Source organism: Ambystoma mexicanum, chromosome 10 (genome assembly GCF_040938575.1).
Source record: "Ambystoma mexicanum isolate Mex_15411 chromosome 10, UKY_AmexF1_1, whole genome shotgun sequence".
Classification (NCBI taxonomy): Eukaryota; Metazoa; Chordata; class Amphibia; order Caudata; family Ambystomatidae; genus Ambystoma; species Ambystoma mexicanum.
Genome location: NC_090932.1, coordinates 277,975,108 through 278,002,387, shown reverse-complemented (window position 1 = coordinate 278,002,387; position 27,280 = coordinate 277,975,108). Strand labels below are relative to the sequence as shown.

Below are 27,280 nucleotides of genomic sequence, written 5' to 3'. Positions count from 1 at the left end.
ATGCTTGTCGTCCCCATCAGGAGGAATTGTAGGATACGATACCTGCTTTGCTGGGGCCGTAGCTGCCTGCACCACCAAACTCTCCGGAGTGGGGTGCGTGGTCAAGTAGCAGGGGTCGCTACTGGCTGGGTGGTATTTTCGCGGTAAAGACTTGCCCACTGCCGGGAGACTCTCCGGAGCAGTCCAAGCTGCCGCCCCCTCCTTTGCAGAGCCATATGGAACGGCAGTACCGGGTCAGTTGGTGGACCTTGGTCGAGGATATCAGTCAGGTCATCCTGCAGAAAATCCCCTGGTGGAGCAGACCACCCCAAGTACTCGGTGACCCTCGACATAAGGCGCCGGTACGAGGACTCGGCATGGGTGCCAGGCTCAGGCCTACAGAACTCCACCTCCGGAGAGGTGTCCAGACCACTGGCGTCGTGCAGCAACTGACGCAGGTCCTCCATCTGGCTATGTCCAGAGATAATCTCGTCTGGTACCGTATCAGGAACCATCCCATCTTCAGAACCCTCATCCATCTCAGAAATATAATCAAGATGGTGGAAAGTGGGCACAGAATGGGGGACAAAGACATGTTTGGCATTGGCCAGAGCCTTTCTAGGGGGTTCCACCGTACCACGGGGTACCTCCGACAAAACAGCCTCGAAAGGCATCGAGAGCAGCGAGTGAAGTAGCGTCGATGTCGAGCGCAGCACTGACAGCATCGACAGCTTGGACACAGGCCTCGAGGGCGGAGCCCCGAGCGTGTCCTTCGACAGCCTCGGCGCCAATGTCGTCGATGACTTCCTCGGAGGCCAGAGCCTCGAGAAAGTCCCTCGACGACCTCGGCACCACAGGCGTCGACGTCTTCTTCAAAGACTTCAGAGGTGCACATGGTCTCGAGGGCATCGAGGACCGGGACCTGAAACGGGCATGACTAGAACGATTCCCCTTGTCCGAGCGGGACCTTTCCCGCAAATCATGTTGCCCACCCGAGCCCGAAGGCATACGAGCAGTGTCTCTAGTACGGTCACGCCCGACCCCACTCGGAGGCGCGGATGGACCGGTGCCCTGCGATTTAAGAATCGCCAACATTTTCTTACCGAAGGAAGCCCATTCCTCCGGAGTCGCATGCTTGGTGGGATAAGCAACACGCCAATGGGCGGAGTCCTCGGACAAGGACGGGGAAGGCGACCGATGACGGGGCTTCCGGGAGTGCCTCAAAGAGGCAGAGGAGTGGCGGGACCGAGACCCCTAAGACCTACGACGACGATGTGGAGAGTCGCCCCTCGAATCATCAGTTGAAAGCCCAGTGGACCTCGACTTCCGGGGCTTTGACACCTTACCGACCGACAGCTTCTTCTTATGCTCCCACAAGGCCTTGGACGTAAGCGACTGGCAGTCGACACAATCATCTGTGTCGTGGGCCTCCCCGAGGCACCAGAGGCAGGCGTCGTGCAAGTCCGTCACCGACATCTTGGACCCCCAGTCCCCACACTTCTTGAAGCCCGGACGCGGGGTGGAAGAAGAGGAAGACATCCCGATAAACTTCACAACGAACAGGTTCGAAGAACCGAAAGAACAGAAACTCCAAAGAGTCGAGGCGTGCCGAGATCTCCGAAGAGAACACGTTCGCGGAAAAAACGGAACTGAGGCTACGGGTGTCGTGCGTCCTACTTATAACATCTGGTGACGTCGGCCGTCAGAGGAGGTCCTCGAGGACGGCGTATCGACGTCATCGACGCAGGACGCAGATGCCGAAAGATTTTCCGAAGCAGCACATCTGTGGTGATTACTGTCATAGATATGGAATACATCAGAGGACCCAATCCCCTCGAATAATAATTTTTTATATTGATCACAAATAGCTGAATAACATTGGGAGTAATTAGGCAATTATATGCATTAGAGAACTGATACACTGCCTCACATTTGTCTGTACTGACACTAATATAATGTGCTCAGCATTCTATCACATTACCAACAAGAAACTAAGATAGCACACCCTTCAAAAGATTGGGTTAGATGGTATAGAACAAGTTACTTATCTGTAACTATTGTTCTCCAGAATGGGTCTGGCATGGATTCACATGCTCATGAATATTCCCTGTCGTCAGGCCGGGAATCCTCGGTAAAAGAAAAAACAGTTTCACTTTCACTTACAAACTGTATTTCTCCTTTAAACCAATCAATATCCTCTGGGTCATACTGCCCCCATCCAATGACAGTCCTCTCCCTAAGCCCCTCCTCTGGCAGCCATCTTCAGATTTGGTAAGCACGTAAAGTGGCAGTATGACCAACAAGAGCCGCAGAGGGGTCGGAGGGAGGGATCGCATGTGAATCCATGCCAGACCCATGCTGGAGAACAATAGTTAGAGGTATTAACCTGTTCCTGCTCCAGCATGGGGTCTGCCATGGATTCACATGCTCATGAATAATGAATAAATAGCAGTACAACATTACACAACGACAGGAGGTGGCAAGGCCTAACAAAAGCAATTAACTGGACCAGACTTACCCCAAGCAAACAGGTTTGCGGAGCACTGCGTGGCCGACTCTGGACTCCTCCCTGGAATGCCTGTCGACGCAGAACTTTTGTGAAGGTGTGCGTGGACCTCCAGCTTAGCAGCCCAGCAGATGTCCAGCAGTGGCACACCAGACAGGAACGCCCTTGTCGCAGCAATCTCTTTGGTGGACTGGGCTCTCGGACGGCCAGGCAGCAGTCGGTTTGCCAACCGATGACAGTGACTGATGCAGCCGGAGAGCAACCTTGAGATGGAAGTCTTTGACAAGGCCTTCCCATGGTTCACAGGACCAAAGTTCACCAACAGTTGAGAAGTCTTCCAAAAACTCTTTGTGTGTGTCAGGGCATGAGCAACATTCAGCGAGTGCAAGGCCAGTTCAGCAGGTGATGAAGCCTTCAGGAAAAACACAGGTAAAACCAAGGAAAGCCATTTGCCACGAGAGGAACTTGAAAGGGGCCTAATGTATCGGCTCAAAGTGGGCCCCCATGAGCATCGTCCGCACCATGTTGAGTTCCCACGCCGGGGCAGGAAAGATCAGAACAGTCCTCTGAGGAACTCCTTGACGAGTCGATGAAACCAAAGTGAAAATCTTCCTGGAGACCTGGTGTAACGGGAGCTGGCCGCCAGATGTAATTTGATGGAGGTGTGCTCCAGTCTGGCATTGGCTAAGGATCGTAAGTATGTAACAGAATCTGCGGGGCCGTGACCCTCAGAGGGTTAATCTTCTGAGACCGGCACCAAGTTGCAAAATGCTTCCATTTGTGACCCTAGCACTTCAAAGTCGAGGGTGCCCTGGCCATGGCAAGGACCTCTCTACAGTCCGCAGACAACTCGTATCCTTTAAACTCTAGCACTGCAGAAGCCAAGCCCTCAGGTTCAGCGATCCTGGGTCATGGTGAAGGATTGCGCCTCCTTAGATCCGGAACCACTGGCAGCTTGACAGTAGGCAACGCTGACAGGTTGAGAAGGTCCGGGTACCAAATCTGCTTCGGCAAAACTGGTGCGATGAGTAACATCCTGCATTGGCACTATCTGAGTGTGTTGATGACCTGTAGCAGGAGTGGCAACGGAGGAAACACATACAGAAACAAGCCTTCCCACGGGAAGGAGAACGTGCCCAGGCTCCTCGGTTGGTGGAATGTGCTGGCAAACCTCTGACATTTGGAGTTTGTAGCTGTCGCACACAGATCAATCTGCCACAAGTCCTGCTCCTCTTTGGAGAGCGCTGGGCCTTGAGAGCCCCTCTGCTTCCTAATGTAGAACACTGTGGTGGTGTTGTCAGGATATTTATGTCAAGATCCTTCTCCTCTGGCGTGCAGACGTCCGGTGTGGGCTCCCCAGGCTTCCAGGCAACCGTCACTGGTGACCGTCTCCTGGTCTATGGGGTTTTGTAACCCTGTGCCTCAGGCGATGTTGGATTGAACGCCCCAAAACCCTATTGCATGGCGGAACTCCCTGTCGAGCGGGTTCTTGTCTGCACAGCTTCCGGACACCTGTAACCAGAGAGCGTCCAGGAACTCCTGAAGAGGTTGCATCCGTAACCTGCAGAGCTGGATAAGGTAGATGCAAGACGACATCAAGCCGAGCAGCAACTTGATGGTTCACACCGTGGCGGTCTTCAATGACAACAGTCGTTGCACTTTCGTATGAATGGCCGCTACTCTCTCCTCCGAGAGCGACACCAGGCAGGAAAACGTGTTGTGTGGCTCCTAGCAACAGCACGTTCTGCGATGGTGTCCAGCAGGACTTTGCATAATGGATGCAGAATCCCAGATCCATCAGCAGCTGGACGGTCGTCTCTGTGTGTCCGATGGTTAACTGTCACGAGTGGGCCGGATGAGCCAGTTGTGGTACCGGTACATGTGTATCCCCCGTAGACGCAGATGGCCCGCCACCGGTACGAGGCACTTTGTAAACACCCTGGGGGCCAACTTCAAGCCGGAAGGGCTTTAAACTGGTAGTACCGTCCCTGCACTACAAAGCGTAGAAACCTTTTGGTGGTTTTTTTTAAAAATGTTTTTATTATTTATATAACACAAACAACGAGAAACCAAATGACAACTCTCCAACATATTATAACCCATTCACTTTGTTTTCTCTTGTCCTCCCCTCCCCTTTCCCCTCAACTCGAGCCTACTCTACCACTTCCACTGCCGTGGTGTCTTCCAGAGATTTGTTGTGTTCTGTATCCCTAGAGGAATTCTGTTCCTCTGACCCATCTAGGGTGGACACTTGCAGTGTAGCTATTAGGAGTCTCCAAGCCATTAGATTTCCCGCTTCCTCCTCTCCCCCTCTATTGGTTGCTTCATGCCATACGGCTGTTTCCGCCTCTGCCCATTTCAATAGGTCCCGCCACCACACTTCTAGTCTGGGTCTATGGCTCACCTTCCATCCCATGGCGATTCTACGCTTAGTGAGTATGTAGGCCAGGTCCTTAAGTTTGCTTACATGCCTCAGGTTGCAAGGTCTCGTAAAGCCCTCCATCATACATGCCCACAGTGATTCTACGTCCAGCCGGATTCCTTTCTCGGCTAATCTTTGGTTGATTTCGCCCCAGAATTTCCCAATCTCCGGGCATGCCCAGTACATGTGCACTATTCCAGCATTCTCTTCCCCGCAGTTAGGGTAGGCTTGTGCGGGGGGGGGCGGTCACATATGCTCTGTGGGTTACATATAATTGTATCTGCTGCAACCCCACGTTCCTGGGCACTATTTTGTGGTATGATTGGGCTCTCTCCCACATCCCGTCCTGCATAGGAATCCCTACTTCCTCCTCCCAGTCCCTCCTCAATTGTACTACCTCCTTCTCAAATCTGGACATCAGCAGTTCATAGATTCGGGAGACCTCATGTCCTCCCTCCGATATATCGTATATTGTTTCAACAGACGCATCAGGTTGGTCTTTCAGCACCAACACAGGCCACGTATCTCGCACCAGCCGAACCACCCTGGCGTAAGTAATGTATTGACCAGGGTGTACTCCTGTTCTCTCAGTTCATCAAATTCTATGGCCCTTCCCTCTTGCCATAGGTCTCCCACTGTAGCTATGCCCACGATTTCCCAGTGCTTCCTGATTGTCTTGTGCAATTGTTTGTCTACTCCCTTCAGCGCCACTAACGGCACCTGGGGGTAGCACGAAGACGGGTTTTCAAATGCCCGGCAGGCCCTACACCACATGCTCCATCCGAGGCCCAGCAGCCATGCTCTCGCTTTCAATTCTATGTTGGGCACCCAAATCATTTGTTTCAGAAAGAACGGGGCACATTCGGACCGAAGCAAGTTGGACTCAACTGTGGGGTCTTCCCTTAGCCATCTGGCCACGTGCTGTAATTGGCTGGCCAGGTAGTACATCTCAAAATTGGGTAGTTTAATCCTTGTCGTATGGGTTTTGCAACTTCCAAAGGGCTATCCTGTTTCCGGTATTGTGCCATATGAAGCCCCGACATAAGCTTTGTAATTTGCCAAAGAATCGCTTAGGTATCATGTAGGGGATATTAACAAAGAAGTGTAATAGCCTATGGAGCGCCACAATTTTCAACGTGCTACGCTCCCAATCATAGCCAGTGGTAGCCTTGCCCAGAATCTCATGCTCTTCTCCAAGTTTTCTACTGCCCTTACCGTGTTATGTTTAAGCTCATCCTCCACCCGGTGGTATATATTCACCCCCAGGTATCTAAAGGTGAAGGTCTCCCAAGGAATCTGTAAAACTGGTAAGTCTTCACTCGGGGTCCCTATATATCTGCCTAAGGGAAACAGTCTGGATTTCAGGGGGTTTACCACTATCCCAGAGCGCGACGCAGACCTCTTCATCACTTCCAGGACATATTGCAGATTTTCCTCTGGGTAGCTTAAATATAGTAAGATATCATCTGCATATAACGAAATGAGGTGCAGTCCCCCCCCTTGTGTAGATTCCCACAGGTTCATATTACTGTCTCAAGTATATTGCCAAGGGTTCTAGTGCGAGGATATACAGCATCGGGGACCAAGGGCAGCCCTGTCTGGTGCCCCTACTGAGCTTCCATCTGTCTGAGATGATCGCCCCCTGTCTTGACTCTGGCGAGTGGGTAGCTGTACAGCAGTTTCGCCCATTATGGTAACCCTGGCCCTATGCCGTATTTGTTCAAGGCTGCTAGCTGCCAGGACCATCTGACCCAGTCAAAGGCCTTCATCGCGTCCAGCGAGGCTATTGTCATTTCCTGGGTGTCCCCTTCTACTTGTTCTATAACATGGTGGAGCCTCCTCCGGTTACGTGCCACACAGACGTATGGCTAATAACCTGTTTGATCTGGGTGTATGAGCTTGCCTATGACTTGTTGCAATCTAGATGCCAGTACAGTCGTAAGAATCTTGCTATCTTGATTCAACATGGAGAGCGGTCGATACGACCCGCAATCTTCACTAGGTTTGTCCAGTTTAAGGAGTGGGATGATAATTGCCTCTCTAAGGGATTCCGGCAATCTCCCCTCTTCTAGTGCCTCGTTCAACATGTCTAGCATCGGGGGAAGTACCTCAGCGCTATACATTTTATACAACTCACTCAGCAGTCCATCTATCCCCGGGGCCTTACTGGTGGGCAGCTGCTTAAGCACTGCTTCTAGCTCCTCTAGCGTTATGGGGGCATCCAAGCTCTCTCTTTCTTCCGTGCTTATTTTGGGTAGGCCTATATCCTGCAGTATTTCTGTGATCTCGCTCTCCTCCCCTTTTAGAAACCTATTGGTGTTTCTTGTGAATGGGGAGGTGGAAGTAAGCGTCCTCAGGTCCACAACATCAAGAAGTCTATTTTTTGCAGTTGGCCGAGCATGTGCTGCAATGTGACCACCATGAACTTCTGGGACTTGAGGTACTTGTTCAGATGTCACAGATCTAGAATGGGCCTCCAGCCCCCGGTCTTCTTTTTGACAAAAACGTATCTGAAATAGACTCCGGAGCCCTGGAGCTGCTGAGGAACTAGCTCTATCGCCCCTTTTCGCAGCATGGCCCGCACCGCCTGCAAGAACTGAGGGATGTGCTGCTCCTGCCGGGCCACCGGAGGAATCTGCGGACACCTGTACTGAAATTCCAGGGATATGTCCTTGGGCGAGAGCGTCCAGCACCCATCTGTTGGTGGTGATCTTTTCACACTCGCTGACGAATCCCATCAGCCGGCCACCCACCAGTGTGCTCAGGTGGGGTCCGACGTCTTGGCTGGTGCAGGCTTGCTTCGGCACTGGCGTCCTGCCTTGCCGCCGACAGCGCCCCGACCTTCTCCACCGCGGGCCTGGGAACGGCCTCTGCTTCCTGAGTCATGGACATGAAGGCTGATGGTACGACAAGGAAAAACCTTTTGACGACCTGCTCGACTTCCCTCTGGAGGAGCGAAAGGAAGAGCAGTGCTGCTGGAGCATTCCCAAAGAACGGGCTGTCTCCGTATCCGCCTTGTTGGCCTATAGGGACTCGACGACCTTTCCAAAAAGGTTATCTCTGTCAAAAAGCATGTCCAGTACCCTCACTTGGACCTCCTGATGACTATAAAGACTGGAGGCGGGTATCTGTACTCCTGCGCTCTATATGGCTGAGTAGAAGCACAGTGCACCCCAGCCAAGGTTCTCTATTTGGTAGCTTGGATGAGCAACCAAGGCTTAAGCTCTCAGGAGGTGATGCAGGCTGCTTCCTATGTACAGTGTTGTCCCCAAGTCCCCAAAAAGGAATGTCCATACACTATGTTATGTGCTAAGTTCATTATATAAAAATAAGGTTCAAGATGCAAAGATGTAGCAGAGTCTGCTCAGACGTTGCTGAAGTATCCCCCATTTCTGTACTCTTCGGTGTCCCACAGGGGGGCTAGCACATCCCTTTGTTTGTACAACTTATTCATGGCTCTCTTCTTTTTCTTTTTTATGTTAGAGGAGGGGGTTATGTTTTCAAACTAAGCAAACTAAGCGAATGACACAAAATGTGTCGTCCCCCTCTCTGGTTGCCATGTACAGGGTGAACAGGAAACAAACAGAATATTCAACCTCATAGAGAAGTGGATGCTTGACAACTATCTATCACTAAACAGGGGTAAGACAGAACTCTTGCAAAAGCCCGAACCAGATGAACAGCTCATTCAAGCTAGGTGATAACATCATTACCGCCATGTCTAAAACAAAAATCTTGGGAGTCACCCTCGATCAGACTCTCTCAATGAGAGCTCATGTAACCAGTGTAGTATTTGCATCGGTCTTCAACGTTAAGCTTCTCTCACACCTAGATAGATTATTGCTGAAGCCTTCTGTCGGGCATTAGCAAGCAGGACGTACAGAAGCTCCAGACAGTGCAGAATTGGGCAGTCAGAGTTGTGGTAGGTGTGGTAGGCCTGGCCCGCCGTGATCACGTCTCGGAGGCTAGGCGCTCTCTCCATTGGCTACCAATAGAGGCCAGGGTCAAATTCAGGGTGCTTGTCATAACCTTCAAATGCAGATTACTACAGATGCCACCTTATCTGCAGACATATATCAATGACAAAGTCAATAGCAGGGCGTTGCGGTCCTGTACCCAGAATGATCTACTTCTACACAGGTGCAGAATATCAAAAGCCGAGAATGGCGCTTTCTTCCTGATAGTGCCAAAACTCTGGAATCAGCTGGAACACTGAGAAGTCAAACCTCTCTACAAGTCTTCAAGAGAGACTTGAAAACGCCGCTATTCTCTTGATGGGGGGATGGGTTTTCCATCCTAGGCGTCTCAGCTTCTGGCTCGGTAGGCTCAGTAGACGCCCTCCTTTTTGTGTTCTGTGTTGTCAGTCCAAACCTGTCTGCACCTTTATGCCTGAGGGTCCACAGTGTGCACTACAAATTATGTAATGTAATGTAATATAAAGATATATGCATCAATTAATAACACACTTTGTACTCTGGCAATTCTAGTATGGCAAAGATATATAATGTCTATGTGGTACCACACTTAGCTATTGGCTCCTTTAAAATGCATCAGCTGCTGGCAGTTATAATGGCATACAAATCATACAGCAATGGGTAACAGCATAGATCATGGGAAGGAAGGCAAGTTAAGTCAAACAATGGCAAAATGTTTTCCACCTCTGCCAAAGCACAATTCTGAGTGAGGATCCCCCCCACCTAGGCAACCTGTAATAAAAGAGTATTAACAAGCCCAGTCCATTCAAGTTTAAATAGTCTTGTTTCCTGGTTAAAACTACCCCAATGTACCTGAGTTAGAAGAGTTTCTTCGATGGTTTGTCGATGGATCCTTTGTGGGTGGACTCCCTTTAAAGCCGGAGTCACAGGGCGTTGAGATTCCTTGAAGAAAAGTGAACACTGGCATCGAGACAGCAGCTTCAAACTTCGCGTGCTCTTCGTCGATCATTCGTGGAAGTCCTAGGAAGATGGGTCGTGCGGTCCACCTTGATGCAAAGTGTTCGGTGCTGCAAAGAAGACTTGGTGATGAACTTAGGTCCAGCAGCAGGAGTCCGTACAGCTTTGGTGATCGGGACTCGACCACAGGCTAGACTTCAGATCTTCTCTCCGTCGGTGCCTTTGTTGGCTTCTGGTTGCAGGGAAAGCCACCGGCGGACTTTCCTCGGTCGTCGACTACCTCGACTTTCTCCAGTGGGACAGAGCGGTCAACAGTGATGGCAAGGAAGTGCTTTGTTCAATGCTTTTTGGCCAGGGTGGACCGTTGCGGCTTCGGGCGTCGAGCAGTATGGCGTCAAGCTGTCCCCGCATCTGGGCAATACTCTTCGACTGGCTTCCAGCGGTTACAGAAACCCTCCAAACCCCGGTCCACGGCAATGGACTTCGATGGCCTCGATGTCCTGGTGCTTTACTTCAAGATTCTCGGTGAACCCCTTCCCCAGTCGACAGCCTTTCGGAACTGGCTTCCAGGGTACCTCGAAGATCAGCTTCTGCACGATGTTCCCTCGTAACTCGGGAAGAGGTCTCCTAGCCAGGTCCTCTCTTGGATCAGACCTCGACAGACTCAACAGTTTTTAGATTTGGTTGAAGGAAAGCAGCAGCAATTCTACTTCCAGGTGGGCCTCAAGGATATGCAGCTTCAAGTTTCAACTTCAGCTTCAGCTTCTGAACAAATTGGGAAGTGAGAGGTCCCCAGATTAACACATCTGTCCCTCATCCACTCTGCTGAGCCAAGCTCAGTCAGCCAATCAGACAGAAGGGCATTCATGCAGGCAGGCTGCCAATCAGGCTCACAGGCATTCCGGCCATTCACTTCCACCCAGACACCCATAACAAGTAATGTGGATTGGGGCAAGTACCCTGCCTTTCAGCACACCACACTGCATTCATGTCAGTTTCAGGCAGGGCTGTCTCATTAATTGTGTCACAAACACAGAAACCAGACACCCATAACATAGAATGCATATTGGTCACACACTCTATTCACACAGGTCCCACCCCAAGGGTGTACCCACAACATACAGTCACTGGGAAGACTCCAGACAGTCGGCCTGGACTTCCCCACAATACCATATATGGTTCTTCCACCCAACAGCCAGTCAGGGGAAGGGACAGAGGCAGGGCTTCCCAGGACTTTGGGAAAATTAGGTAACAGGCAATAGAAACGAAGAGGCCATAGGGGCCATCTTCCCTTCTATCAGGAATCCATTGATTCCTATGGCAGGGCCTGGGTATCCCAAAATGGAGGATACTCAGAGCACCTGTCAAATTCAGCATTAAGCTGCCACCAGCCAATACCCTGCTATGTGGGCAATACAGAGGTACCCAAAAACATACACTAGGGGTACAGGGTTGTACCCCCACCCATGGGTGCCAAAGGGGGAACCCAAGGGTCTCAACTGGACTCCTGTGCAGAACAAAACACAGAACACACATGATAAAGGAGTACAGAGCAATGACATGGAGGCCTGTCCCTCCAATGCATTTCCAGCATCACAGTCGCCCTCCCCAGACTGAGGTTAGGGTGGTCTAATCTCCCACGAGATTGACACCCTCAATCAGATGATCAGCGTACCTTCTGGAAAGGCCATCTGCATTATCATGACTCTTCCCTGGTCTATGCTCAATAGTGAAGGCTAATGGACCACCTGAGCAGTTTAGGGTTTTCACCCTCATCTGCATAAGCCACTTTAAGGGCTTATGGTCTGTTTGGACCTTGAAGGTAGACCCCGAAAGGTAAGGCCTAAAACGCCCAAGGCTCCAAACGATACTGAAACATTCCTTTTCAACAGTAGCCCGCCTAAGTTCTCTACCTTTGAGTTGCCTACTGATTAATATGATAGGAGGTTCCCTCCCTTTGTCATCTAACTAGGACAAGACATCTCCAGTCCCGGTGTCACGGGCATCCGTTAGAACAATAAAGGGTTTGCACACAACGCAGGTGCCCGACACAGACTTTCCTTCAAGCCAACAAAGGCGTTCTGACAGTCTTCTGTCCAATTAACCTTCCTCGGTTGCTTGGGCGATGTCAGAGCCGTCAGAGTGGCAGCTATTGTTCCATAGTACGCCATGAAGTTCTGGTAACAACCAGTGAGGCCCAAAAAAGCTCTCACCTGAGTTTGAGTAGTGGGAGTCTCCCAGTCCTTTACATCCCATACCTTACTGGGGAGAGGTTGGATTCAACCCCCTCCTACCTCATGGACACGGTAAGTGACTTTCCCTTAAGCCATCTGTCACTTGGTGGCCTTGATAGTGAGGTTAGCCCTTCGCAAGGCATGCAACACCCTATCCAAATGAGTCAAAAGCTCCGCCCAGGTGGAACTGTAGACAGCAAGGTCGTCTAAATAGGCCACACAAAAGGCTACCAGCCAACTGAGCGCATGATTGACCAATCTTTGGAAGGTGGCAGGCGCATTCTTCAACCCAAAAGGCGTGATATAAACTGGTAGAATACACAGTTTTTTCCTTGGGCTGGTCCGTCAGCGCTATTTGCAATAGCCTGAAGTGAGATCAAAAGTGTTTACAAATTTGGCAGCCCCTATGGTGTCCTTCTCTCATCTCCGACTGTCTGTCAGCCATCCAGGAGTGGTGTGCAGCCAATAATCTCTGCCTTAATGCCAGTAAGACCGAGATTGGGACACCTGCTCCCTCCTTTCCTGTCCCTCTCTGGCTGGCCTCTCTTGGCCTTCTTCTTGCTCCCACCTGTGAGGCTAAAAACCTCAGTCGTCTTCGATTCCACCCTTTCCTTCTCTCCTCATATCTCTGACATCTCTAAGAAGTCACACTACCAACTGCACCTCCTCAGAGGTATCCTTCCTTTCCTCTCCTTCCCCCAGAAGCTCACTCTCTCAAGAGCTCTGGTTCTCTCTAGGTTGGACTACTGCAACAGCCTCTTTCTAAATCTGCCTGCCTCTACTCTCCGCCCTCTGCAACTCATCCAAAACAGGACTGCAAGACTTGTCCTAGGCCTCAAGCCCAGGGATCGTATCTCTCCAGGACTGAAATATTGGCACTCGCTCCCAGTGGCGGCGAGAATTAAGTTCAAAACCCTTTACATTGTCCACAAGGCCTTCTGGGGCCTAGGGGTTCTATACCTTCAACTCTCCCTTCCTAAATATCTTACTTCTCGAGCTCTTCGCTCATCCGCCTCCAACTCCCTCAGGGTTAGTCGCTTCTTCAAGCAGCGAGTTAGTGGTAGATCTCTTTCTTCTGCTGGGGCCTCCCTCTGGAACAGCCTCCCTGCCTCACCAAAACTTGATGAGAACCATCTCCGGTTCCGGAAGCACATCAAGACCTTCCTCTTTGATATTATGAGGCCTCAAGTAGTCAGGAATACTGGCACAATACTTTACTGACCCTGCGACTAGGGCCTTGTTGCTGGGAGGCAGAGCACAACTCAGATTTGTAACAATGGAGGACGATGTAGGGGATTCTGTACTTCAAAAGTATAAATCTCCCAGGAGAGGACGAAAGATGTATGCACACAGTTACTGATAAGTCTGAACATTTCAAGTAGATTGCCATGTGTTCTCTTAGAGGGAGAAAGCATCTTCCCCACACTAGAAGACCATCCAAGGAGGATGACGTAACAAGGATTTGTCAGCGTGAATTCTTCTATGAAAGTGTGATTTGGGGAGGTGGAAGTTGCACTGCTGCTGGATATTTAGAAAGGGAGATGGTGCTGGTTTTTGTATTGTATTGCATTGCAATGTAATGAACTGTCTTGTTCCCTGCTACTCTTCAAAATTATTATCCTGTGAGCTCTGTTTCTTCCACACCGCACATCTCAGAGATTCGTGGCGCATCTCTTTTTTGGCAAGTCTGCCACAAGGGAAGTACCATATGTTTTCTCTGAGATCTGCTCCAAACTATGAATAACTTTTTTTAGCACAGCCATAGTCATTCAGATGTTATTGATTTTGTGTCTCTTGCAGGGACAGTCAGTGGGCTGAGTCCCATTGAGAGCCTCGACACAGACCATTAGAACCAGCATTAAAAAAAAGGTAGAGTGGAGGAAATAAGGATGCAATCTATCCAGTAACGTATCCCACACTAGCTTATGCCACTACTGACTGACAGAAAGGTCAACACATACAAATAGGAATAGGAGTATTTTTTAAATCGAGGCTATAGCTATTTTTAGGGTAAGAACATTGTCAATTGCCCTCTTTCTGCTCTACAAAGAACTAATTTGAATTCTTGTACCCATGGGATTTGCACTCCACCACGACCAGTAATAGACGACAGCTCATTCTTCTTTGCTAAAGCAGATCTGCTACATTTACTGGTCATGCTCCTCTGATCCACTGGTACTTTGCATCCTGAGACTATGTGCATCACTTTTCGTACATTAAAACATGTTCACATTTCTGTGACAGAGAACATATAACTAATTAATCTTTTTTACTTTCGTGTGTTCCCACACCGACAGAGATCTGCAGATTAAAAAGGGTATTGTCGGAAAGGCGCTGAATGTAAAAACAGCCACAAATAGAAGGGTGGGGCTAGCAGTGCCGACGATGTGGTCGCTCTGCTGATGGCCTTCACATGAAGCCTGATAACTAAGCTAATTTACGGCGATTCCGGCTCTCACCCACAGCCGGTAACCCCAGCAAAAGATGTGGGATGCTGGACAAATCAGCCTTGAAGAAAAGCAACGCCATACTCGGCCCATCCAGTGAGGGACAAGTGAAGTCGACCAAAGCAGCTCCGATGCAGCGCGGATCATTCCAAAATGGCACCGGCGGGCTGCGCTGAAACTCGAGGCATACGACATCAGTCCACCAGCTGGCAAGTGCAGCTCCCGGCTTTGCCATGTGCCAGAATTGAAGAGCAGCCAGCGTTGTTCTCACGCACCACACCTCTGCCCTGACGCATGGAGACTGCAGTGAGTGGGGCGAGAGCAAAGGTCCTCGAGGAGCCAACCTGGGGGGTGTCCATCCCTCACTTGGAGTGCTCGCAGGGTCTTCCAGGCAAGCAGCTCTGCCGCAGGTAAGACATGCTCCAAGCCCATTTATGGGTGGGAGGAGGGAGAATAAGCGGCCCAGGATTTATAGCGGCCAGTGCTTTCCCCTGCGGTGGGGAGGAGTATTGGCTCCCAGGCGTTATCATCTGTAGGGGGCACAGTGTTAGGAGTCTTCCTGATCAGGCTTGTATCTCCAGGACTGGCTACGGCTCCCCAGGCCATTCCACTTTGGCTTGGGTCTGGCACTTGCAAAGTAATTTCCCAGGGGGAATATAGGCAGATAGTTTCTATCTATATATATTCGTACAATCACTGCCAGCCTCCCCAGTGGGGTACACCCTCCGGGCTTCACTGGGAAGCATGTCGAGAAAAGCAAAAACTCAGAAGAATGCGGACATAAGCACAATGTTGTTACCCTCTGATAAGGGGTGTGGGGTGGATATGGCAAAATCCTCACCTCAGACTCCGGACCGACCTACCTGACAACTGGCTACCAAAGAAGACATTGAAGCTTTTATGTCTGATATTAAGATTGAATTCCAGAACTGTATGGCTGAAATATTGACAAAACTGGACCGCCTGGATCAGAAGGTTGTTGAAGTAGACCAAAGAGTGGGAGTGGACCAAGTGACCACATTGACTGACATGCAACAGAAGATCCAATCCCTGGAAAGGCAGAATGATTCCCTGGAAAGTAAGCAGGAGGATATGGAGAATAGGGCAAGGAGGAACAATGTACGAATTAGAGGGGTGCCCTCCTCCGTCTCCAGCCAAGCTCTGAACGACTATGTGGGGGACTTTTTCCAAGCAGTTTTGCCTCATCTGGATAAGTCCTTGCTCATCCTGGATCGCACCTCCAGATTGCAGAGTCGTAGGGGACCACCGTCAAATTCTCCTCCCAATGTTATCACCAGGGTCCACCTTTTTACCACCAAGCAAGAAAACTTGGTTGTGTGGCATATGCAGGATGAACTGACTTTCCAGGGCTCCGCACTGCAAATTTACCAAGACCTGGCAACGGTAACAATCCATAAGCGAAGAGCTCTCCGGCCCCATCCCTATTCTTGCAGCACCAAAACATCAAGTATAGGTGGTTATTCATTTCTACCCTTCAGTTCACATTTAAGAGCACAACCCGTACTATCGACAGACTGGAGGAATCTAAGAAAACTTTGGGGATCGCTGCGCCGGGAGGAGAGGGAGACTCTCCGTCCCACCCTCAAATCGCTAGCAAGATTGTTGGGCGAAGGATGAAAAGCAACTCCTGGGCGAGGATTCTTAAAAGTAGCAAACCTAGAAAATCCTACCAACTCTCCCGAATCCTGGGCACGCCTGCACAAGACAACCCGTATTTGGGTAGGAAATGGGCGGTAAGAGTGCTGGAAGCACTGACAAAAATTGGCTAATTATGGGCTCCATGTGGCTCATACTCGGCCTCGAGTGGAAACTATCCCGGACGCCGAAGGGGCGGGAAGCCCCACAGTTTTTGTGTTCTTTTTAGAAGTTCTCATTTTTTGTTTTTGTTGGTTTAATTGGAAATATGGTTGCCACATGGACTGATGCACACACTAACCTCCAATGGCGGATGACATTCTGTTGGCCCCTGCGCCCCCTCTACAGTAGATGCCGTCCCTAAGTTGCCCCCTTTGGCCCATCAGAATTTGGTGTTTGTTTCACTCAACGTCAAGGGGCTGAAGTCTCAAGTCAGTTCTGCGACGTTTGAAGGATTTGGGCGGCACAGTGATCTTCCTACAAGAAACACACCTTCTTTCTTTGGATTTCGATGGTCTGTGGAACAAAGACTTCTCCAAACAATTTCTGGTTTCCTGTGGCTCCAAAACTGGGGGGACGGCCATCTTGCTGGCAAAGGGTATGACGTTGAAGAACTGGACGTTATACGAGACCCTGGAGGGCGATATGTTGGTGTGAAAGGTATGTTTGGGCAATTTTACTCCTTACTTTCGATTTATGCCCCTAATGAGAGACAGGAAAACATTTTCTGAGACTTGGAGGCTGCAGTCCTTCCCTTCCTGGAGGGTCAGGTTCTCATTGGGGGTCACTTTAACAGGGTTCCCAACTCCATGATGGGCAAAATGCACAACCCCACTCCAAGAGACTTTAAGATCACATTAAGCAGTCTCCAATTCTGCAGATCTCTGGGAGTGGTGAACGTGTGGAGGATATTACACCCGGGGATCAGGATTACTCTTTCTTTTCTCTTTTTCACCACTCCTCCTTACGCATAGACCTAATCCTGGTGTCTCCCCATCTTATGTCATACATTGAAAAGGTATCCATTGGCCCTAAGGTGCTGTCTGACCACGCCCCGGTTCAATTAAGGTTTAGGCTCTGTGACCCAGGCCCATCCTCTATGCCACAGTGGCGGTTTTATGATCCAATTCTAAATTATATGGCCCTTAGGGACACAGTGGCCATAGCCATACGGGATTGCTTTAGTGAAAATCTGGTCGAATTTACCTCAACAGCTACCACCTGGGATGCTATGAAGGCAGTGATCAGGGGAGTACTGATAGCTCACACCTCGGCTTACTAGAAGCAGAAAAAACTAGCACATGCCCAAATGGAACAAGACATTTCTGAAATTGAAGGGAAATATAAAAAGGGTTGGTCTCCCAAACTCCCTAAAGCCTTACGAATTGCTCGAAATAAACTGGAGGTCCGCACATTCTCTTGTGGTAACTAAGCAGGGTTACTACGCCAAAAGTAATAATGCCAACCAATTTTTGGCGAGGAAACTGGCCTAGTCGAAAAGACGGAACATGATCATAGGCCTTAGGGACCAGCAAGGAGTGGTACAGTATGGGGAGCAAGCTAAATTACAATTGGCTAGATCACACTTAACCGACTCCATGGCAGCACCTCCCCGCTCTTTAGAGGGACAAAAGCAGTATGTTGAAGAAGCTTCTTTGCCACTTCTTTCCAGGGAAGACTGCGCAGCGTTAGAAGTCCCAATCCAGATGGAAGAGGTGGAGGCAGTGATCCAGTCCCTGAAACCTAGAGCCCCAGGCCCTGACGGGTTTTCAACAAAATGTTATAAGTTTTTCCAAGCCCAATTGGTGTCCCCATTGACGGCCCTTTTTAATTCCTTTCGAGAAACAGGAACCACAGCACCCTCTATGCAGTCCTCTGCAACTATCTGGCTGTTGAAACCCAACAGAGATCCAAGGGAGTGCACCTTCTATAGACCTATCTCGCTTCTGACTATTGATGCGAATATCTATTCAAAGTACTAGCCAACTGCCTTGCTCCAATTCTCCTGACTTTGACAGACTCAGATCAGACAGGCTTTGTTCTAGGGCAGAAAACAGGAGACAACATCCAGCGAGCCGTAGACCTAACAGAAACAGCAAAATTGGAGAACTGCAAACTGGAACTGATGGCACTGGCTGCTACTAAAGCATTTGATAAGGTGGATTGGGCCTTTATGCAGTTAACTCTGTAAGCGTTTCAATTTGGCACCTTCTGTCGCAAAATGCTCTTGGCCAATTATATCTTTCCAAACACCCTACTCCGGGTAAACCGTGAACAAACACCCCCGATTCCTCTAACGTACGGGACACGTGAGGGATGCCCTCTTTCCCCCTTGCTATTCGCTTTAATTATGGAACCTCTTGTTCAGCGGATTCGCAATAACTCAGCAGGTATCTCTTTATGTGGATGATGTTCTACTTACAATAACCAGCATCCGCCCCTCTCTTCGAGCCGCTCTCCAGGAATTGCAGTCATTTGGACAGGCGGCTGGTTTTGAAATGAACTGTAGGAAATCTGTGGCACTAGCGGTGGGACTGAACCATGATGAGATGCTTTCCCTTCAATCAATGGGATGAGAAAGCAATAAAATACCTTAGGGTACATATTACGGCTTCGCCCAAGGAGGTGTTTGCAACAAATGTCCCCCCACTCTTTAGAGAGCTAGATGCAGACTTCAATAGGATGGTGACGCATGAGATTTCTTTGATGGGCTGGATAACCGCAGTTAAGAAGAACTTGCTCCCTCGCTTTCTTTATTTCTGTTCATCCTTCCCGGTAGCAATCCTGCAAAAGTCACTTGATCGCCTTCCATTTAAAGTATTGGGATTTATCTGGTGGGGTAGGTAGCCTAGGATCCCGAGGGGAGTTCTGTTGGTGGGAATCCGGCTGGGGGGCTCGAGGGTCCCGGATCTGCACATATATCATGCAGCGGCACAGATCTTGTACTTGATGGCATGGGCTGTTCCTATGTCCCTGCACAAATGAGTTGAAACTGAACAATCTAGATCGCCACTTTCCCTTGGCTTTTTGCCATTTGTCCCTCACTCAGTACAGAAGCATTAGCAAACATTCCTCACCTCCTCAAAGACAACCCTGCTTTCTTGGGACTGGGTATTGCGACTTAAAAAGATCCCTAGAGGTATAGGCCCGTACTCCCCAGTCTTCAATAATCCGGCCTTCTCCCCTGGTATGCATTTGGGTGCTTTTTTGTAACTGGAACCTGGTGGCCTGCTTACACTAACTCAGCTATTCGAAGGTGGTATTCCACGTACGTTTGAAAACTTTCCATCTGTTGGAATCAGTTCTCCTATACACAACTAAGCCATTGGATTTCGCACCCACTAACTAGAGAAAATTCCACACGCAGCCCGTGCCTTATAGAGCTTACTGTTCAAGAGGGTCCACAACCTAGAAGCGTCTCCAGACTATACACACTTTTGATTGCCCACCTGTCTTATATGGCTCGCTGGAAAGAGGATCTGGGTAGACCACTGGAGGGCCAATTTTGGCTGGACATTTGGGCTAGAAATTACTCTTCCTCCAGATGTGTGACCAAGAACGTATGTGCCTTAAAACTACTGTTTCGCTGCTACTATACCCCCAATACAATTACACCATTTTCAGGCATCAGTGGCACCAACATGCTGGTGAAATTGTGGGGCACAAGGGTCGTACTTTCACATGTGGTGGGACAGCCCACTTATCAATTCCTTTTGGAAAGAGATCATTACTGTGGTTAAGGCAATCACACGGATTGAACTCCCGTAGTCCCCTGAGGATGTGCTCCTAAGGGCCCCAACAGTGGATGTCTATCCATAAGTCTGGTGATCAGGCTAAATTAATAACCCAATTTCTGCTGGCAGCCCGGATCACGATAGCTTGTAGCCGAAGGTCTCCAGAAGGACCAGCTTCATCTCTTTGGTGGATCAAAATATGGGACATCCTGGTGATGGCAGCAAAGGAAGGGGTATTGCACCAGTTCATAAACATTTGGACCCCTCTCTTGGAGTATGATCGAGACTTTGGAGCCCTGACACTCAAACCTAAAATGTACCTGCAGAGCCACTCAACGTCACAATGGCCAATTTATGGTCTAGTCTGTGGGTCAGGGGAATCCTGGGTGGGTTTAACATGCCTAAACTTCTGCCTTTAATGTATTTCATTTGTGCAAGTTGCTCTATACAATTTCTCATTTGCTCAACCAAATAAAAAACGTTTGTTAAACATTTTTTTTTAAAACAGCTGCAAATTAACATACAGGCTGACTAACGTTTGAGTAACACATACACCATAAAACTATTGTGATATCAAATACCCCATTACTTACACACAAGGTGTTCAGATACCTCACTTTTTGAATATGTGTTCCTGTATTTCATTATTTGCTTTTTCACTTCATTCCCCTTCCCTGTTCACTTCACATAACTCAGCTTGCAGTGGGTACCAAGGCTTTTAAAGTTTTCAAGCACAGAACTGTTATACCCTCTGAGTCCAATACCTGGAACCACTGACACCACCCAAATACTTGATGTATAAATGGTTACATCCTATTTTTCTCTTTTGTTTGTAATGGATAATAATGTTGGATCCTTGATTAACTTTGGAACAAGGAGTCCTACGTGGTTGTGTTGAGTAATGGGTTCTTGTATTAGTTTAATAATACAAGTGTTTGTTATATAAGGATCCTGACTGGACCTGCATCGTTTAAAACAGTATTGTTGGCCAGCTTTGCTATCTATGGCCTTTCATCTCGCATTACCCAAAAGAGAATCCACTGGCTCCCCCAAGTTTGTGTATCAAAATTCAGAGTACATGCCTGTCTCTGCCTGTGCCTTGAACTATAAATGTTTAGTGCAGTAAAAAATAAAAATGCAAACTACTGAATAGCATGCAGTGTAGTATTGTTCCAATTATGTATGTTCTGCCACCCACCAACCACAACACACTTTCCACACCGACTTAACCCAGTTTCACCAATTCCATCGAACAAGACCCTGAACATCATACTTTTCTATCTTTAGCACGTCATGCTTGAGAGGATACGTCTACATTAGATGTCCTTGGTGCCTGGTTCACACCAAATCAAACACCTATAAAGTAAAAAAAAAAAAAAAAAGAATACAAAATTCAAGAAACAGGATAGTTCCTTCTCCATGTGCCATACTGGGTTAGGCAAAGATCTTGTGACCCACATTTAACATGATGACCAAACTAGGACTTTAATGTTAGTGTTGATCTGTACCACTGTAGAATATATAAACACGCCTCTTCTCCCATTAATGGTGGCATTCGCTGGGTGGTTCTCCTTGACCTCTTAGCCATTTCCAGAGTCATCATTAATGTTTATCTCAGTGAAACCATCATGGTTCAGAGTCCTCATCCCAACCTTCTTCTCTTCGACAGGCTCCTCCCTCGCCTCTCTAATCTTACCTCTCACTCCACACAGGATCCCTTGCCTTCTGTGCCTTCCTCTTCCTCTGCACAGGCTGCCTTGCCCTCTGTGCCGTTGTCCCCCTCTGCACAGGCTCCATTGCCTTCTGTGCCTTCCTACTCCTGGGTACAGGCGTCCCTGCCCTGCTGTGCTGTCCTGACTCCCTTGGCGGCCTTGGCACCTTCGCCATCCACCACTATCCCACTGGACCTCTTGCCACCCTCTGGGGGGACCACTGTCCCCTGGGCCCCCCCGAGGAAGACCCTCAAAGATGGCATTCTGCTCCACATTGCCACTCTCAACACTCGCTCTGCCGTCAAACACTTGTCTGACATCTGCAACCTCCTTGAACTCATGGATCTTGATGTGCTCGCCATCTCTGAGGCATGGTTCAAGGATAGCTCTGTCACGAGCTTTGACACACTACTCCCTGAAGGCTACAAAATCCTCTCTGCACCCAGGCCTAAGAAGACAGTTGGGGGAGTGGCGCTTATCTTCCCAGAATGGATACCTGTGTCCATCATCCCGACTCAGGCCTACTCCTGCTTAGGTGCCTAGTTTACAGATTCTCACTATTCCCAAAATCTTCTCTCATTATGGCCACCTCCTATCGGCCACCAGGTCAGTCACTCTTTCTCTCGTTGAATGGGCTGACCTGGCCGCCTCCCTACTCTCCTCTTCTTCTCAACTCCTCCTGATGGGTGATCTTAACATCCATCTGGGCTCTCCTGACTCCTCAGGTCCTTTCAGCAATCTGTGCGACTCTCTCGCCCTCCCTATCCTACCCTCTGGCCCCACGCACACCGCGGGTCACACCTTGTATGCTCTCATCTCTACTGACATCCCTCTCTCCATCCCTCTCACTACCTCCCTCTCTTGGACTGACCACTATTCTCTCAACACACCTGAAGCTCTTCTCTTGCAGCAAAACATCCGACACAGCCACTTGGCTTCAAAGTCAGCAGGCCCATGAAAAAAGTGACAGTGGATGCTTTTGCCTCCTCCTACTCTCCTCCACCCATTCCATCGGCTGACTCCCACCCTGACACAGCCCTCGCTAATCTCAATCTCTATCTCCAACACTCTTGACACGCTTGCCCCTGTCATGAGGGTCCGACTGAGGCCTTCCAAAAAGTGAAACTCTTGGTATGACTCCGACCTGGCTGCCCTTAAGCACGAGTGTAGGGCAGCTGAGTGGAATTGGAATTTGTCAGGCGAACCATCTGACAAAATGGCCTGCTACCTCCTTCAAAGGCATTATCGACTCTACATCCGCACCAAGAAAGGAGTCTTTATTCAAGCCTGCATATCCGCGCCATCAAACAACACAGCCAAACTTTTCAAAGGCTGCAAGGAACTGGCCAATCCTGCAGCAGCCTCTTCTTCTGTCTCACCCACCCAGGACTTTTGCTCGGCCCTGGCTGCACACTTCACCACAAAAACCCAAGACATCCATTCCACCCTCTCTTCCACACCACATCATACAGCAACACCGAAGCCTCCGTCGGTCCCCCTCCACTTACCCTCTGTTTTCTCTCACCGGGCACACTGGATGAGGTCAACAGACAAGTTATCTATGAAGGCTTCATCCAAACCGGTGGACTCCTTCCCCTCCAAATCCATTAAAGACAATATCGACTCCCTCGCCCCAGCCTTGGCTGCTCTCTGCAATCTCTCCTTTTCCACTGGTGCTTTCCCAACTGCCTGCAAGCATTCTCTTGTGCACCATCTGCTCAGGACACCCTCTGCTGACCCCTCGATTCTGGCAAACTACCGCCCTATCTCCATCTCTCCTTTACAGGGCAAACTCTTGGAGAAACTGGCTATCTCTCAGCTGATCCTCCACACTGAATCTATTGGTTCCTTCCACGACCATCAATCTGGCTTTAGAGCATCCAGAAGCACAGGAACTGCTCTTCTGAACATCTGTGAAGACCTGCTCTCAAATCTTGACAGTAACACCCCCTCTATCCTCATTCTCCTTGACCTCTCCTCTGCCTTTGACACGGTTAACCACAACATCCTGATTGCATGTCTCCAGGAATCCCTGGGAATCACAGGTCAGGCTCTGGCGTGGTTAACCTCCTTCCTCTCCGACCGCCCATCCGAGGTGGAACTCGTAGCCTTCCACTCGACTATCACTCTTTCAATCTGTGTCGTCCCCAGGGATCTAACCTTTCCCCCTGGTTCAGCAACGTCTATATGGCTGCCCTGGCACGTGTGATAGCCACTTTCACCTCTAACTTCCAGTGCTACGTGGATGACATGCATCTTTCAGGCTACCCTCAGCCACTTCCTCCTCCTCCTCGGTCATATCTGATTGTCTGTCCGCTATTCAGTCATTGTGTGCTGCAAACGACCTCTGCCTCAACGCCACTAAGACTGAGATTGTTTGCATTAGGACCCCTGCTCTCACTTTCCCACTTTCACTCTGGCAGACCTCCCTTGGCACTGCGCCCACACCCACATGCGAAGCAAGAAACCTTGAGGTCATCTTTGACTCCACTCTCTCCATCTCCTCGCACATTTCAGACATCTCTAAAAAGTCTATTAGCTACACCTCCTCAGCGGTACTCTACCTTTTCTTACTTTCCCCCAGAGGCTCACTGTCTCGAGATCCCTGGTTCTCTCCAGGGTGGACTATTGCAACAGCCTCTTTCTCAACCTCCCTGCCTCAGCTTTGCGCCCTCTGCAACTCATCCCGAACTGAACCACAAGACTTATCCTTGGCCTCAAGCCCAGGGACCGCATCTCTCCAGCGCTGAAATCCCTTCACTGGCTCCCTGTGGCTGCAAGGATCAAATTCAAGACCCTTTGCATTGTTCACAAGGCTTTCTGGGGCCTGGGACCTGCCTATCTGCAACGCTGCCTACTTAAATAATCTCCCTCACGAGCCCTCCGCTCACCTACCTCCAACCTTCTGCGAGTGAGCCGGTCCTCCAAGCAGACATTTGCAGGTGCCTCCCTCTGGAATATCCTCCCTGACGCCCTCCGTCTTGAGCCGGATCGCCTTAAATTCAGGAAACTCTTCGAAACGTTCCTCTTCCTTCTCTCTCCCTCTACCCTGCTAACCTAGTTCTTTGTTTTTTTCTCTCTATCCCTCCTCTTCCTTACAGCATGCTGACTGGCCGCCGGGTGTACCTCAGAGTCTTGCTGGTCCCCGGCAACACCACCAGTCTTCTCTCGCACTTGTCCCATGACCCTTAAACCCCCCCACACTCAATGCACTTGAGAAATTAACCCAAGAGAGTGACTCTCTCTGCACTTACCCAGTCTCAACTGACTGGGTGCACTTGATCCTTCCCACCCAGTGTGTCCCTCTGTCGACTTGCTCGATCCGCACGCACCTCGCCTGAAGATCGCCTGTCTGTTCTCCCTTGTCTTCACCCCTTAATTGCACTGTTGAAACTGCAGAATCGCTGTCAGGCTTATTTGCTGTATCGCAAACTGTTAAATGTATTTTTTACGCACTTACTCTGCCTGTGCAGACTATTATCATCTCAGAATGTCAAGGGCTCTGAGCAACTGTGTTTTTCCCCCCATGTTGCCACCCTCCTTGAGCGCTTTGAAACACTTGCCTGTGTATAGGCCCTACATAAATAAACAATACCATACCCAAAGTAAAATGTGACTGGTAAAATAGAGTTCAAGGAAAACCTACACTGCCACAGGACCTTGTGTCCTAATCTGCACAGGCACTGTAAGCAGAATACATTGTAGAGAAATAATGATCAAAAACACAATCTTGTTGGGTGCACTTTAAGCAGTAAACAATGTAGAGAAATAATGATCAAAAACATAATCTCGTTGGGTGGGTTAATATATCTGAAAAGAGGGCTGTTGTGAATACATAAGAGAGATGTGTAAACTCACAGGCAGTCATCTGGAGTCTCGGCAACGAGATTGAGGGTTTTCCCATCCCGGCAAACAATCTGCAAGCAGCAGTCTCTGGGCCTCCCCTCTGGTGGTTGAAAGTCTGTGCCAAGAAAGTGAACAAAAAACAACAATTAAAATCAAAAGAAGGGAGGACGAGGTTGGGCTCGGGGTGCTGATTAGAGTGAAGTTCTGCAAGATCCTTGTCAACGGGTGTTTGCAAGTAGAAACACTGCCAGGGCTCGCCAGGTAAACTTGGATACTACAGGAAAAGGAACCTGGCCTTTTCGCTCTACTCAGCATATGAAAAATTAAATAAACCTGCAATACAGTTTTGCTGGATAACGGGGAACAACATCTAGAAGTTCCCTGTGTGCTGCCCTTTGAAATTCTATTATAACATTTCCAGGGAACTGACATGTTAAGTGCTTGAAAGGCACTTTATGTAAAGTATGGGTTAGCAGTACCAGATCAGCAAGCCAACTCTCTCACGTCAAATATAATGTGAATGTGATAGCGTGATCTAGGGTATCAAAGCAAGAGCTATGTGACAGTAGCAACCAGCCATGTGCGAGTATAGTTTAGTCAGTGGCTTTAAAGCCATGTATTTATTATGCGGTACCTTGTACACGGCCAAAATGGCGTCCCCCTGCAAGGAAGAAATGGGATTTTTTTTCCACTGGTCTTTACATTTTGCAGGGTTGAGCAAAGGGGGAAAGCCAACGCTGGTTAATTGTGCCATAGGCCACCACTCCTCAAAAGAATACGTTTAGCTGGAGTCCCTCTTCAAAACAAAACGTTATTTTAATCAGTTGTATTTCTCACTGTGTATATTTCATGGCTCTTTTAGTGACCTGCAATGGACGTTCGTGGGAGTAGCGGCAGTCTAGTTGTTGCTAAAATATCGAAGTGGGCAGGTTGAAAGATACCAGGCTCATCATAGGCAAATTTGGAGGCACAATATATGGTGAGATCTGGCCTGGGCACACCCTGGTGTGGGTATGTATGGCATCAGGTGTGAGCTAGTGTAGTGACCCAGAGTGGTTCACTCAGACATGTCTAGTGTTTTGAAATTGTTGCTCAGTGTGTTTAGCATACATCGTTTCATTGTTAGTGCTTTTGAATGGATGTGGTGACAATTGAAAGGTTAGTTGGTATTTAGCATTGGCACAGGGTGCTATCGCTGTATGTCATCCATCTTTTATTAGTACACCAATGCAAAATAAATTCCATTGTGCACGAAAATGACAGAATGGTGATCATTTGGCATCCTTATAGACAGGGTCGATTATACAACATTTCACGCATAATAGCCTAAGAAATCAGAACAAAGCTAACTATCCCTTTCTAGTGTTGCCAGTATGGCAATGCTGCAGTTTTTGATGTTCGTGGTGGCAATTTGCTGTGTGGTTGGCTAGGTCATTTGCTAGTGCATGGTGTGTGTCCGGGCACACTGTAGCGTTACCTCTTCTCCAACTGAGTGGCACTGTATTTGGAATATCGGTGAGGTGTGAGAGGGTATTCAAAATGGTGACCCTTCAAAATTGACAAGAGGTAGAGAAAAATGGGAAAGCAATGTTCAAATAATGCATTCATGAATTAATAAGTCAGTCTCATGGGAACTTAAACTTTACCAAAACTTTTTCCTAGGTCTCCCAGTTTGCACAACACTAAGATACTCCACATCATATTTTCTGTATTGGGTAGAGAGAGTTATTTCCTTCTATCTTAAGTCTTGTAAATATTTGGATTTCAGTTTTCGGTGTTATCAGTCAGGCATCTCAGATAAAAATATTAGCACCCAAGGGAACAAATAATGGTGGCAGGGAACGTGGGCAGA

The 27,280-nt window shown here is 49.0% G+C and overlaps 1 protein-coding gene across 4 annotated transcripts in view; it reads right to left on the bottom strand.

Annotated features, from left to right (window-relative positions):
• PLEKHB2 (pleckstrin homology domain containing B2) overlaps positions 1-27,280 on the bottom strand; it is a 754,336-nt gene that overhangs the window by 236,097 nt on the left and 490,959 nt on the right. For all 4 annotated transcript variants that reach the window (XM_069617849.1, XM_069617848.1, XM_069617850.1 and 1 more), the window contains exon 4: positions 25,441-25,543. In XM_069617849.1, the coding sequence (XP_069473950.1) occupies positions 25,441-25,543 (103 nt within the window). The remainder of the gene's footprint in view (positions 1-25,440; positions 25,544-27,280) is intronic.